Raw genomic sequence first — 13006 nt, forward strand, 5'->3', positions numbered from 1 at the left:
TGTCGAGTATATCCATTTTCTGCTACTTTCCCGGTGTAGTTACTTTGCAGATAAAGACTTTACATATATATGATCAGCTTAGAAAATATTATTTTTTTATTGTTACAAACTGGGCTGCTAACCATGACTAAAGAGTGAGATGCACACAACCAAGCAAATTAACAATTTATTTATTAACTTATAGGCAACATAAGAGGCAAGCTCAAACTAACAGTGGAGTGAGTGCACAGGGCCCATGTGTTGCTGCTCAGCTGTTTCCACTCTGCTGATACCTGCAGAGAAAGCAGCCACACAAACAAGAGGAACAGGCAGACACACTATGCACGAGACTAACCTACACTATGTTCAGTAGTTAGCTACATTACAATGCTGCTTCGCATCTATCTCTGGTTTCTGGAGTTCCGTATTTAGTGTTTTTACAAAAATCTGTAGAAAACCTATTGAATTGAAGTCGATCATAGCTCTTTCTGGTATGCAACCTGAAGATAACCCACTGCTGATACTCTGTACTGACTAAACTAAAGGAGTGAGACAGCGCAGAATCATATTTGCGAGCAGGGTAATCACTCACTCACTCACTCACACACACACACACACACACACTAAAGTCTCAATAAAGGTTGTGACTAATAACAGCACTAAAGGCTCAAACAATACTTTATTAATGAATTCCCATTTTTTTTTTTTTTTTTATACATTTACACTGCAGTGTAACAATTTGTCTATCGGAACAATTATCCCTTGTACAAACGTTGACTGTGAAGCTCACATTTCTTATAAGTCCAACTTCAATATGAGGCTGGGCGAGACATCAGGTCATCTGGTCTACATGCACGACGCAGGCACGAGCACGACAGCCTCATCTAGCGACTAGAAATGTAAGATGTCGGGTATGAAGCAGATACAGTTACTCCTAGAGGGCCAGTGTGATGAAAGCAAGTGCCAGTCACATTGAAATCTCCAAGATGGGGGGGGGGGCGGGGGGCCTGTGTGAGGAATTCACTTCAGTCCCATGGTTGAAAGAACAATTACCTATAAATGTATGGTGGTAAAAATCAACAGATGTACCGGTAGTTTCCACTTAAGAGGGACGAGTGCCTCCCTCTATTTTCACTTCAGTCTCAGAACCACAGCACTACAAGTCTGTCGGCCTCTTGTTCAAGCGTGATTTTTTTTAGGTCAAAAGCAAAAATAACACTACTTGTGAACCGTCGGGAGGATGAGAGAACCGTGACGATGCGCTTGTTGATCGAGCTCCGAGTCTGACTGAGAGGCTGCCTTCCTTTTCTTTCTCTTGCCGTGTTTCTTGTGCTTCTTTTTCCTTTTCTTCTTGGATTTGTCCTGCGAAACGCAAAACATTTGAGGTTTGTGTCCAAGTCGTTCCTCTTAAATTAAGAATCAATTACTGCAGATGTCTAGTTACTTTCTGGCAGAGTAGGCACTTTAAGACATATCGTTTCAGCTTATACTAAACGCTGGATCTGTGTTATCAATCTGTCCAAAACATCTTTCAACTCGCAATTAAATATCATCTACTTACTAAATAATAATGTTAGTCTTTGCTGTAGTCATGATTTGTACCGGATCAAACCAAAATCTAAATTGTGAACTGTAACTTAAAAAAAAATAAAAAATAAGTAGATTTCTCACTGTTATTTTCTCCTTTTCCTCGCTACTTCTCTTTTTCTTCTTGGCGTCAGCCTATGGAAAGGGAAAAGTTGAAATGACAAAATGAATTGAGGGAAGTCACACACAATCTTAAAAAGCCCCTTTTCATGAAACGGTATTAGTTCACAATGTATGGAGTGTGTACAAGCATCTGCTACTGCAGTTAGGTTCACAACCGGTTGAGCCGTTGTTTCCTCTTTGACCGTTTATCCCGCTCAATGTATGATACGTTGCCATTACTGTTCTCCTTATACTGAAGGTTTTGCCGTGTTTTGCTCAGTTTCACAATCATTTTTATCCAACAAAAGGCTTGATAGGAAAAACAAGCTGATATTTGGACACATTTCAATTATTTCACTGCGCTTTGAAAGCAACATTAAGCCCATAAGGTGAGGGCTGTATTTTTAGATGGTGGCTGGTTCATGTGTAATTTAAAACTACCTTTACTCTTTACCACGGTTTTCACTTGCTTGTTCTCTGAGGTGCTGCATGCAGTCGGCCTCACGCGCGTCACGAGTTGAACTTGCCGTCAGTCTGACTGAGGTCGCAAGGTTTTCATTCAAATGACTATTTATCAGACTCCCCATGAAGCGTGACGGACAGAAAGCCTGCACATCTGGACGAGTGAGTGAGCCATCATACAGGGAGAACTGAAACTTAATTTATTTGGCAATTGTGTAATATAACTGTGTGTCGGTATATGGTGAAGCAGTTCAGCAAACACAACTACACCGCAAAAGGGAGTCTTGCAACAATGTCAACCGGATATTTATCTGTGATCAGCATAATATTAATGTGTCCAACTCGTTGAATAAATGTAATGAAAGCTGCAAAACTGTTTATACTGGTACATCGAGTTCAGCATCAGGTATCACACGAATATTTAAGATAATTTCCTCCCCCCCCAATTAGAAGAAAAAGAGGAACAAAGAGCTAAAAGAGGAATAGAGAAGAGGTAGTACGTTAAAGGTTTATTACTGACGGTCTATTGGGAGTCGGAGGGTAAATGAAATAGTTACGCACCAACAGCTATACATGGTGAAAGAGATGCGTGACCTATACAACCATAGAAAAACAATACTTACTACCTCTTCCCCCTCGGATTCTGCAGCGGACTCTGAGGAGGAGTCTCTATAACTTCGCTCAGCCTTCCTTTTTCGTTTACGGCTCTTGTCATCCTGACGGACACAAGATCACAGTTATGAATGCTTTACAACACCCATTCAGCTCAGTTTGACCCGCAAGACCAACAGACGAGTAATAAAATGGCTTTCAAAAGCCTCACGTATCTGTGGAAATATACACCGTAAAAAAGTTAAAAGTTACTATGATGAACTTCCATTTTGTGTTGATTTTGCGGGTCCTGTGGTCAAAGGCAGTAGTGTTTCACGAGTGTTCCAGAGTCCCTTCAGAATACCTCTCATTTTACTGCAGCAGGGTCCGACCCGGTGGTACCAATGACAAGCATTATAAATAATAATGATATAGAAATAGCTAATCTTCTCGCTGATGGTCTTGTTTTCTTATGTAGGTCATAAAGAGGCATCAGTGTTAAATTGAGACCGTTTCATCACCAGTTTAAGGTTCCTAACAGTAACTTTAAATGTGTTACTGAACACGAGTAGATTACCTTATCTTTGTCCCCTTCTTGCTTTATTCTTTTCTTTTTCTTCTTGGGGAAACAACAACAACAATTTGATTAAACCCTGGCATTTAAAAAAATGTAAGTCATTGTAGGACGACTATATTAACCGCCCATGTTTCAACACTAGAACCTGATTCTATTGAAGTGCACTGTAACACAGTCACTGTGCTGTTAAAAAAAGAACCTTGCTTTCAGCATCAGATTCTCCCTCTGAGCTGTCCGACGCTCTCGTCGATGACTTCTTTCTCTTCCGCTTTTTTTTCACACTCTTCTTTTCATCCTGTACACACAGATACAAATGCAATCAAACAGCGTCGTGCTGCATTGTGACAATTTAATGGAGACGTTGCGCAAGAAACAAATCACAACCTTTTTTTAAACTGATCAGTTTGAGCTACATAGAGTCAAAATATATTTCTGATCAGCTGTTAAATGTCAACTAACTCACTCAGACGATCAAAAATGCCCAAATGGTCTTTATTCAAACACAGGAAGCTATTAATAGAATTTACCTTTGACAGAGCACCACAAGCAAACAGCAGCTAGCAGTAATCAATCAAGTCAGTTAGTGACATCCAGCATCTTGGTGTGTCTCCATTTCAGGAGCACCATGCTTCTTAATTGCATGTAGTTGGATTATGGGTCACAAAATGTGTTTTTATTTGTCTTTATCTAGCACACGATGAAGTCTGCAATGACTCACCGCGTCTTCAGATTCTGTGGAGAAGCTGCTAGGGGAATCAGAACTCGATGAGGAGGAGGAAGATGGAGAATGCTTGACCAAAACACAATGAAAGCAGGGTTCATTAGATTTGAGGTTATTTGCTTGTGTGGGAATTGGAACACAATAAGAGACCGTCTCAGAGTACAAGCAGATGGTGTGTGTGTGTGTGTGTGTGTGTGTCTGACAGTGCTGTAGCAAAGCGGGTCATCAAATCACTGGAGGTCTCTCCTCACCCTGTTTGATTTCTTCTTCTCTTTCTTCTTTTTCTGAGCACAAATGAAAAGCCAAAGTCAGTAAACGATGATGATTTAAGAGAGTGAGGGTCATTAAAATGTCTGATGAAGGTGGGATACCATACCTCCTTTTTCTCTTTCTTCTCCTCTTTTTCCTTGTCCGTTGTCTTCTTGTCTTTCTCTTTGTCAATTCCAGCCAACAACTTCTCTCTATTTTTTGCCAGCTCCTTCTTCCATTTCTGAAAACAACGGCACATATTGGAAAAAGTATTCATCTTCTATATTACTATTTGTTCATCCAAACATGCAGAATAGTTTTTTGTAGTAGAGTGAAAAGACGACCATAACTGGAGTCATTATATTGACACATACCATGTTCATTTTGTCCTCAAAGTCAGCCAAGGCTCGAGAGCCCTTCTTCTTCTTCTCCAGCTGCTCCTTCAACTCTTCCCTGATGAAGAGACAATACATCAGTTGTAACACAATTTATAATGTTACGAGTTTCAGCCGACATTGGAGAGGACTACGTCTGGCAAAATGGTGAGGTCAGTTGCAGCTCTTCATCTCACCACTTAACCGGCAGATGCTTCTTTTAACATCCCTCCCATGCAATGTGTAACCTGATTATCAACGTTTCAACAGCAAGAATTTACAGTAGACAGACAATGCATAACTCCCGAGACAGAAACACTCTGTAAACTTTACAGGTTAATTCATATATTTTCAATTCAATCTGTTCCTGAGACAAATATTATTTTTCTTTCTACAAGAGAACTGGAAGCTCTTTGCCCGCAGAAGGCAAAATTATTTATGGACAGTAAAAAGGGTTAGAGGATGCTGTTAACAGTTGAATCTTCATAATTTTTAAATCATAATGCATTGCGGCAACAAAACTCTGGTTTACACACATCAGAGGACCTCCCTCTCTGCTCTCAATCTTCGTTGGCAGCTCAGTTGTGAGAGCACCTCGTCCTAAAATGATGCTGATGTTGCAACTATACCGACTCAAATGATGAAACCTCACACATCTCTACATCTACACCTGGCAGTGATATTGATTGACATGGATGCAACATAATTCTCAGACATAACAGGATAATGCCCCTGTGAGAGAGGAACTATTTATGTCAGGGCAGTGAGGAGGTCCGTCCTTTACTCACCATGTTGGTCGAGGTCTGCTTAAGTAATCTTGTATAGTTGGTCCGGCGTTATTTGCCGGCCCCCTGGCTCGTGCAGCAGCAATGGGGTTAATGTAAGCCTGGGACACCAAACAGAGGAAAGCATGTTATACATCTCTAATGGAGGTTATTGAAATACATCCAGATACCAGAGATTACATTGAGATAAACAAGACAGTTCTGCAGCAACACATGCATCCCCAATTTAACCATACAACCCCTCTCTAAAACAGTTTAAACTAAAAACAACACAAGTTACTCGTGTACAGTAATATTATAACATACAATGAAGACGTGATGTATTGCTGGACCGTAGTATTACACCATAGCAGTGTTAGATGATAAGCTACCTAATAAACTGTCAGAGATGTGTATTATTAGATGAAATATTCACACAACACATGCAACGTTACCCGTTAGCTAGTAAACTATGTGGTTCAGTGACAAAATTAGTAAATTGTCAGAAGCAAGCAACGTTAACCAAACACACTGGACTGCCGTTTATTAGTTTAATAGGGCTAATAAGGCTTTATATCAACCCAATAAGCGACGAAAAACACTGCACACTAAAACATCACCACGAAAAGACATGACCTAGATTGTTATGAGCTAACGTTAGCATTGCGACCACTAAGGTTTGTGCTGGTCGAGAATCCACTTTTGACGTCCGAGACATTCAAACCTAGAAAACTGTTGCATCAAAATGAACATGTTGATGTATTTACATATTAGATACGTGTGTTAGGAGACCACTGTGTCTAGGCCTAGCATCAGAACACCTAGCGGAGGAATACATTACGGAAGCTAGCCGCTAAGCTAACGCCATGCTAGCATCTTTCCAAATATAACTGCGTATCAATGATTTATCCGACTAACGGGCATCGTGGGACATGACTCACCACTCGATTGTCTCTCTTTCCCATGTCGAGTTAGTAATGGGGACAATATCCAAGGAAGAGGGCAACCATTAGTGCTACCTTGCTAGCATTGAGCTAGCCACATCAGACTTTGTTAATGGAAGCTGACGACTCTTTTTCTTATTGAGGTTTTTGTTTTTACCAAACAACGAAATGGTGAAATACCGCCACCTACTGGTCTGGCGTTTTATCAAAATATGTATAATATGTATATAGCTATCAATATATGTACATGCTCCTTCACAGTATATCTTCTAGTTTTTAAATTGGCAGTTATTGTGAAACAGACTATATATGTTCTTGTGCCGATGTGAAATATAAGTATATTGTTGCAGAAGACTGTGTGGCAGAATGCAAGTAACTAACACGATAACAAATTACAACAGCAGTTGCATTGCCTCTAATTTTCCCTCATTCCAAGAATGAATACCTACACATTCGCTAGAACGATTCATTATTATGTCAATCACGCTTACAAATGAGTCCAAAATAAAATTCACAAAAAGCTGCTTTTTATTCAACTGGTGCAACACAATAATAAGACACCAATGCCTGCATTCATACATAAGTATAATGCCATGATTGTGTGGTTCCCGTTCGCCATTTCCGTATGCTTATAACAAATGTGACACAGGAACATAATGTGTAATTGGAGTTATACCATGGATGAAGCTACATTGGTTTCAAAACAGTTAAAAGTTGTAAAAGCTCAACAGTTGACTTCAGTTTTGTGTTCTGAGATTGAAATGAATTAACAGTTTCAATAATGCATTGTGCATTGTACGCACCACTGACACCAGATGTGAGTCGTTATCAAATAGAACATATCTCACACAGAGCTTAGTCAAGCAGACAATTATACATGAATCTACATTGTGTTTGCCATCTAGCAATTACAAGTTGCTGGGGGGGGGGGGAACAGTTGATACAGGCAGTTATCTTCCGACAGTAATGACTACAGTAACATATATTTGATAAATAGGAATGACAGTAGACTATGATCAATGACATGATCCCGGAACAGCTCGAAAGAAAACCTGAAGGAGTTGTGATGTGGTCAGTTAGTAGCCCAGAGATGTGCAAACTGTGCCCGAAAGGTTCGGACGACCAAAACAAGAACCTGAGAAAGTCAAGAGTGTGTCTGTGTGTGTGTCTGTATGTGTGCTAGCAGCACTACCTGTTAAGAAAACGTAAACCAGTGTTAAAAATATGTTACTGTTCTGAAAGAACTACTACATACAAAAATACAACTCTGCATTCCTTGCTTTTTCCTTTCTGGTAAAAAATAACTGTACTTAAATGTAACTGGACATGACTGTAAAATAAGCAAAAACTGTACACTCAATATTTGTGCATTATTTCATTATCAAAAGCTATGTAAAATTCATAGTCATTCTCAATCCAAAGCAAATGAAATGCAACAAACACCCACAGAGCCCGCAACACATTTTCAATGGACAAAGTACTCTTGCCAAACAACAATCCACAGACCCTCGCTACTCTACATCTATCCATTTTTACGACATATCTATGGGCTGACGATGCTCATATCAAAAGTTCTCTATCATTACAGCTTGCATTTAGCACTCCATACTGTACAGTACCACTGCCTATCCTTTATACATTTCTTACACTGTCAAACTATTCTTACACAAACTCTATAATCCTCTAAACAGTTGGTGTAATTGGTGTAGGAACATTGTATGCCCCAGCATCTTTAAATCAAGTAACAACTTGATGAAAACAAGCATATAAGACTTGCCAATGACATTTAAATTAAATACAGAATATTGGCGACACTATTCTGTGCCAAATGTATTCATGTTGATTAGTGCTGGTGGGACTTTCTCCACCTATTGCAAGCCTGTGCATTACTGTAACATTCGGATAGTAAATAATAACTGTATCTTATAATGATAAAAGCCCATGAAGGCAGGCTAGTGAGTGGCAGGAGCATTTCTATTAGGTTTTTTTCATCATTGTCTCAGCACTGATATCAGCCCATTATGACGAGTTCCCAGAAGACATTATGACGAGTTCCCAGAAGAGTGCATAAACCATTAGAATCCTGCTACTGGTCTGCAGCTACTCAGGACATCCTCATGGTGGCAGTATTATAATACATGTATAGGACTGGAATGATAAGACACAACATGGCAGTGAGTGGCTGGCTTGTGATGCCCAATAATGTTTCAATAAGTAGGTGTGTACAAAAGCTTTCTAACGTCAGTGGTAGTGCACACACACTAAATGTTTTTGTACATATCTTGTACTGTATATCTGCTCACTGCAAACACCTACAGTATGCATGAAGGCAGGTGAGATCCACGGCGTCCACCCAGGATCCTGTGTGGTCCGGACCCCCAGCCAAGGGGGGCTCTTGCGAGGCTAAACTCTGGTCATAAAGAGGCCTCTGCTTCAAGGCCTCTGCAGTCTGCTTGCCCACTACTACCAGTCTATGTGAGATGCAAGCCTTTTTGCATTGTTAACACAGTCAATCATCAACATTTAACCTAAAAGCAGCAATTACAATCCATCAGTTCATGGAAGGATAGCTTTTGTGCATTTTTCAGTGGGTGAGAGCTTTTGGTGTCCTCTTTCTTGACACCATCTTTACCCTCTCTTCAGGAGTACTCTCCTAAAGTTTTGTACTTTGATTATAAGAAAGTATGCACCCCCCATGGTCCATGTCATGTCATTCAACACAAAATCATTGTTAATAAGCTTTTTGGACACTGATAATCACAAAAAAATGTCACTGGATTTAAATGATTTTGCTTCACTGTGTGCAGCCAGCTGCTTTTTAGAAGTTGAACGACGGGTAGAACGGTGATCAAGTGTGTAATCTAAGATGTGATTTTTAGTTAAACACACCTGTATCTGCAGAGCTGTACAGCTGGCATAAACTACACTATGGAAACAACAAACTAATCTCCAACAAGGTTATTGAGAAGAAACAGATGTGTACTCTGTAATCAAGTGCCTTCACATTTTACTGGTATCCTGTCTATAGCAGGTCATCCCCAAAAACTAAAGGTTATGTGTGAAGAGGCCATAAGGTCGCAATGAGGTCTGTGGACACTGAAGACGGTACATGTTCCCTTACTGGGATGGGAGACTTTGACCCGACAGTAGCTGATGCCTGGGTGCTCTGCATTTCTAGCTTTACGGCCAACTGGCAAAGAGAAAGCCACTGTTGAAAAATTGCATTTGCCCACAGGCAAAACAAGGCTCCATGGTGGGATGATGCTAAAATCAAGCTTTTTGACCAACAAACTCAATTCTATGCTGGTGATTGATGTTGGTGGCATCATGTTGTAGCAATGGTTGAGGGTAAAATAAATGCAGCAGAATACAGAGGAATCCTGGAGGAAAACCTGCTGTCATGATGGGAGAAGGTTGTTTTTCCAAGCAGAAAAACAACAACCCACAGATCTGAAGCTGCACAGAACTGTCTTGAAAAGCACAACACTCAAATGGCCGAATCACAATCAGACGCCATTTGTTTTAGAACTTGAAAACTGCTGTTCAGTTATGCTCACCATGTAACCTCAGCATGAGGACTTGTGCAAAGAAGCACATGAGAAGATTTAATCACATAGATTCAAGGCTGGAAACGATGCCAACGGTGCCTCTATATGTTTGTGTTCTACATTTGTACTTAAATTACTTACTTACTTTCAATTTGACATTTAAGATTTATCTGTATATCAGTGCCAAAAAAGCTTTATTAACACAGTTTGATTGAACGCTGTAAAAACAATAAAACATGTAAAATACCAAGGCGGGGTACGCACAATACTTTTTATAGACACTGTATGGGATGATTAAGGGTGAAGGAGGACAGTCAGGCAGTCCTCTCCTCCATAGTGGGCTTGTTGGTGGGGATTGGCTGGGCCGCGTACGCACTCCTACTGTGGCTGTCCACACTTTGAAAGTAGGGGTGGCTGAGCGCAGCGAAGGCCGATATCCTCCTGGAGGGGTTGAAGGCGAGGAATTGCTGCAAACGATGGAGGAGAAATAGAAGAGGATGAGATGAGAAGATTGGTCAATGAATGTATCGTATATTAATTTGGATTGGTTTGAACCGAGGCTCGTATTACCCACCATTAAGAGGGCCCGTCCTTGCTCGTCCATGTCTGGAACCAAGTCCTCTATGGGTTTAGGGGGCCGGGGAGTGAAAGCACTCTGTGGTAGGGCCACTTCCTGGGGCCAGTCCTCTGCTGTAGGTACCCCAACAACACTGTGGGATGATAATCGTCATTAGTGCCTTCACATGTTCAGCATTCACTGCCTCTCCAGTTCAAATCTTTGTTAAAATCATCCTGATGAAGCAACTGACTGTGTTCCTGTGTGTCTGCTGGTAAGCACTGGAGGGATGTACAATGGTGAGAACAATATTCACCCTACCAGAGCAGCATGACCTTGTCTGGGAGGCTCTGCATGAATCACAGGAAGGTTTGCACACCCTGCTCTATATTTAGTCCATATGCATAATAGGTTCAACAAATTAACAATTGACAATATCCACACACTGGATTTAAGTTCCCAAAAATTCGATTGGATCGACTTTATGGACAGTCCAATAAAGTTTTCAGGGCTTAGTTGTACATTCAGACTTATACAAATATAACAGACAGGACCTCAGAAACTGGAACAGGATATGCAGCCAATAATACTTACTCAAAAATTTTCCCCAGCTGATCAACATCTGAGTTTCCTCGAAATAGCGGTCTGGGAAAGAGAAGATAAACCCAAGTTCAGTTTGACTGAAGCTGCTTAAACATTTACGCGAGACGTTATCTTCATATATTGTGTTGCACAAAAATACATGAAAAGGCAAAATGCATTTTGGTTGAAAGTGTACATCATTGATTATGTTCTTATTGAGCCCCAATGCTCACTATCCCACGGTATATACTGCAGACAAACAGCTCTGAGATAAAAGCTATTGGCTCAAGGCAACGAGGAATGTTTGACTCCGATGTAAGCGTTTGAAGTAGCCACACACTGGCAGCTCCATCTCATGTAGCCAGGGCTGCGAAGCAGTGTTGGTAGTACCACTGAAAACAGGAGGGGAGGGATGAAAGGAGGGAGGAGAGCGGCAGCAGGGCTGCTGGTGGTTCCTGTGGCTTTGGGCCGTCTTTGGATGCCCGTGGGCGGCCATGCCTGCCCTGGCACCCGCACAAATTCCAGTAGTCACCATCAACACAAGCCTGCCGGCCGCTGCATGGTACAAAATAAGTCTATTTATCCCTCATGTGCGTCTGCTTTTGCTCTCTCTGTGTGTGAGAAAGTGTGTAGGAAAGTGGGAGGGAGAGGCATGCGACAGAAACTTTGGATTATTCTAACAGAAAGATGGATGGGAACGAGACCTGAAGTTCCTCTAAAAAGGAAATGAGAACGTGTCGCTCTCAAGGAGAAGACTTTTTAGATTACTTTCTAAATCTGTTACTCCCAAAAATGACAGTATGAAATGCAGTAGACTCAGAGACGCTTTCTTTCCGTTATATTGTCCTCGTTTTAAATGATTCATCGCCAGCAGATATCAATGTAATGCAGGATATTGTCTCATAGGTGTGTATGCAGTCTGTATCCAGGCACAAAGACAGTTTAAGTGCACCCTACTTCACTGAAGTCAACAGAACGACTGGCCACCATGTGCTCCCTGTGTTTTCCCACTTGCAGGAAGCTTTGCATAGCTCAACACCCACACTTTCCTACAGACTCAGACACTGGGAAGTTAGTCACACAGGGCTATTTTGCACATGTTTGTTTCAGTTATTCACAACTGGCATCCTTAACTAATGGATGTCTCAGTGTTGCTCGACTCTTGAACTGTTGCTTTAAACATCTAACTGAAAGAGGAACACACCACATAGGTTTTTCGGGGTAAAGCACTGCGCTGAGGTTTGAAAGCCATTTAAGATCAAACCAAACCAGTTTGGACTGTTTCAAAAGAAGAAGAAAAAAAATAAAGAAATCACCTACAGCAAAGTCATCATGCCAGAACAAGTAGGGCTGATAATTCCAAGAGGTCCATTTTTAAACCTGGAGTGGTTTGTTGGAGGGGGATGACTGGATTCTGACCACTGGCACGCACACACAGTCAACAGTCAAGTGCATATGCACATTTGCACACACTCAAGTAGGTCCACACATGCACTCTGGGCATTGCATGTGCACATAGGTACCTGTACACAAATGCACACAAACAAGGGGGGAGCGCAGTGAAAGGAGGACTGAGACTGGGTTGGGACAGGCAGCTGAGTCACGCTTCCTTTAGTGCCAGCAAAGCTCTGTCCCACATTCCACCGAAATAACCTCTGGAATGTGTGTGTGCATGTTTGCACGTGAGAGCGTCAATCTGACTGGGTGGGAAACGGAGGGAGAGACACAAGAGTGTGCGCTGGAGTGCGTTTTAGACCGTGTCAGTGCAATTTGCTTGGAATTGCAAGTGTGTCCGTCAAAAGTTTGGACGTCCTGTATATGTGGGCATGCGTTTGTCTCTTTGAGGATTCATCAACTGAGTTCCAAACTGTGAGAAAGTCCACATGGATGTGGGGCCTCTCCCAGACCATTAACACAACACGTTCAACCTTTTCAATTGGAGGAATGTCAACAAGCAGGCGCTCCCCCCC

At 41.4% G+C, this 13006-nt stretch overlaps 2 protein-coding genes across 7 annotated transcripts in view; both read right to left on the minus strand.

Annotated features, from left to right (window-relative positions):
* Positions 1 to 973: 973 nt before the first annotated feature.
* fam133b (family with sequence similarity 133 member B) lies at positions 974 to 10029 on the minus strand. Of its 5 annotated transcripts, none has more exons than XM_031853724.1 (11): positions 6348 to 10029; positions 5431 to 5528; positions 4643 to 4721; positions 4396 to 4509; positions 4271 to 4303; positions 4017 to 4088; positions 3498 to 3593; positions 3299 to 3340; positions 2757 to 2846; positions 1651 to 1701; positions 974 to 1341 (listed from the first exon to the last, which is right to left on the minus strand). In XM_031853724.1, exons 1-11 carry the CDS (start codon positions 6369 to 6371, stop codon positions 1198 to 1200), a joined length of 843 nt encoding a protein of 280 aa, XP_031709584.1. In that variant the 5' UTR covers positions 6372 to 10029; the 3' UTR covers positions 974 to 1197. The 5 variants fall into 5 exon arrangements, with proteins under 5 accessions (XP_031709584.1, XP_031709583.1, XP_031709585.1 ...); XM_031853723.1 differs by having other exon boundaries at positions 2754 to 2846; XM_031853725.1 differs by having other exon boundaries at positions 1254 to 1701; positions 2754 to 2846; positions 3299 to 3337.
* Positions 10030 to 10038: 9 nt separating this feature from the next.
* cdk6 (cyclin dependent kinase 6) overlaps positions 10039 to 13006 on the minus strand; it is a 58937-nt gene continuing 55969 nt past the window's right edge. For both annotated transcript variants that reach the window (XM_031853719.1, XM_031853720.1), the window contains exons 6-8: positions 11049 to 11099; positions 10473 to 10608; positions 10039 to 10365 (exon numbers count right to left, since the gene is read on the minus strand). In XM_031853719.1, the coding sequence (XP_031709579.1) occupies positions 10213 to 10365; positions 10473 to 10608; positions 11049 to 11099 (340 nt within the window). In that variant the 3' untranslated portion in view covers positions 10039 to 10212. The remainder of the gene's footprint in view (positions 10366 to 10472; positions 10609 to 11048; positions 11100 to 13006) is intronic.

Source organism: Anarrhichthys ocellatus, unplaced genomic scaffold (genome assembly GCF_004355925.1).
Source record: "Anarrhichthys ocellatus isolate YVR2014 unplaced genomic scaffold, GSC_Weel_1.0 scaffold14, whole genome shotgun sequence".
NCBI classification, from domain to species: Eukaryota; Metazoa; Chordata; class Actinopteri; order Perciformes; family Anarhichadidae; genus Anarrhichthys; species Anarrhichthys ocellatus.

Bases quoted from the DNA above. Each gene is read 5' to 3' on its own strand.
- fam133b (XM_031853723.1), bottom strand. From the start codon at position 6,371: ATGGGAAAGAGAGACAATCGAGTG. The intron at 3,594-4,016 runs GTGAGTCATTGC...CTGTGTGTACAG, and splicing joins CCACAGAATCTGAAGACGCG to GATGAAAAGAAGAGTGTGAA. The intron at 2,847-3,298 runs GTAATCTACTCG...TGTGTCCGTCAG, and splicing joins AAGAAGGGGACAAAGATAAG to GATGACAAGAGCCGTAAACG.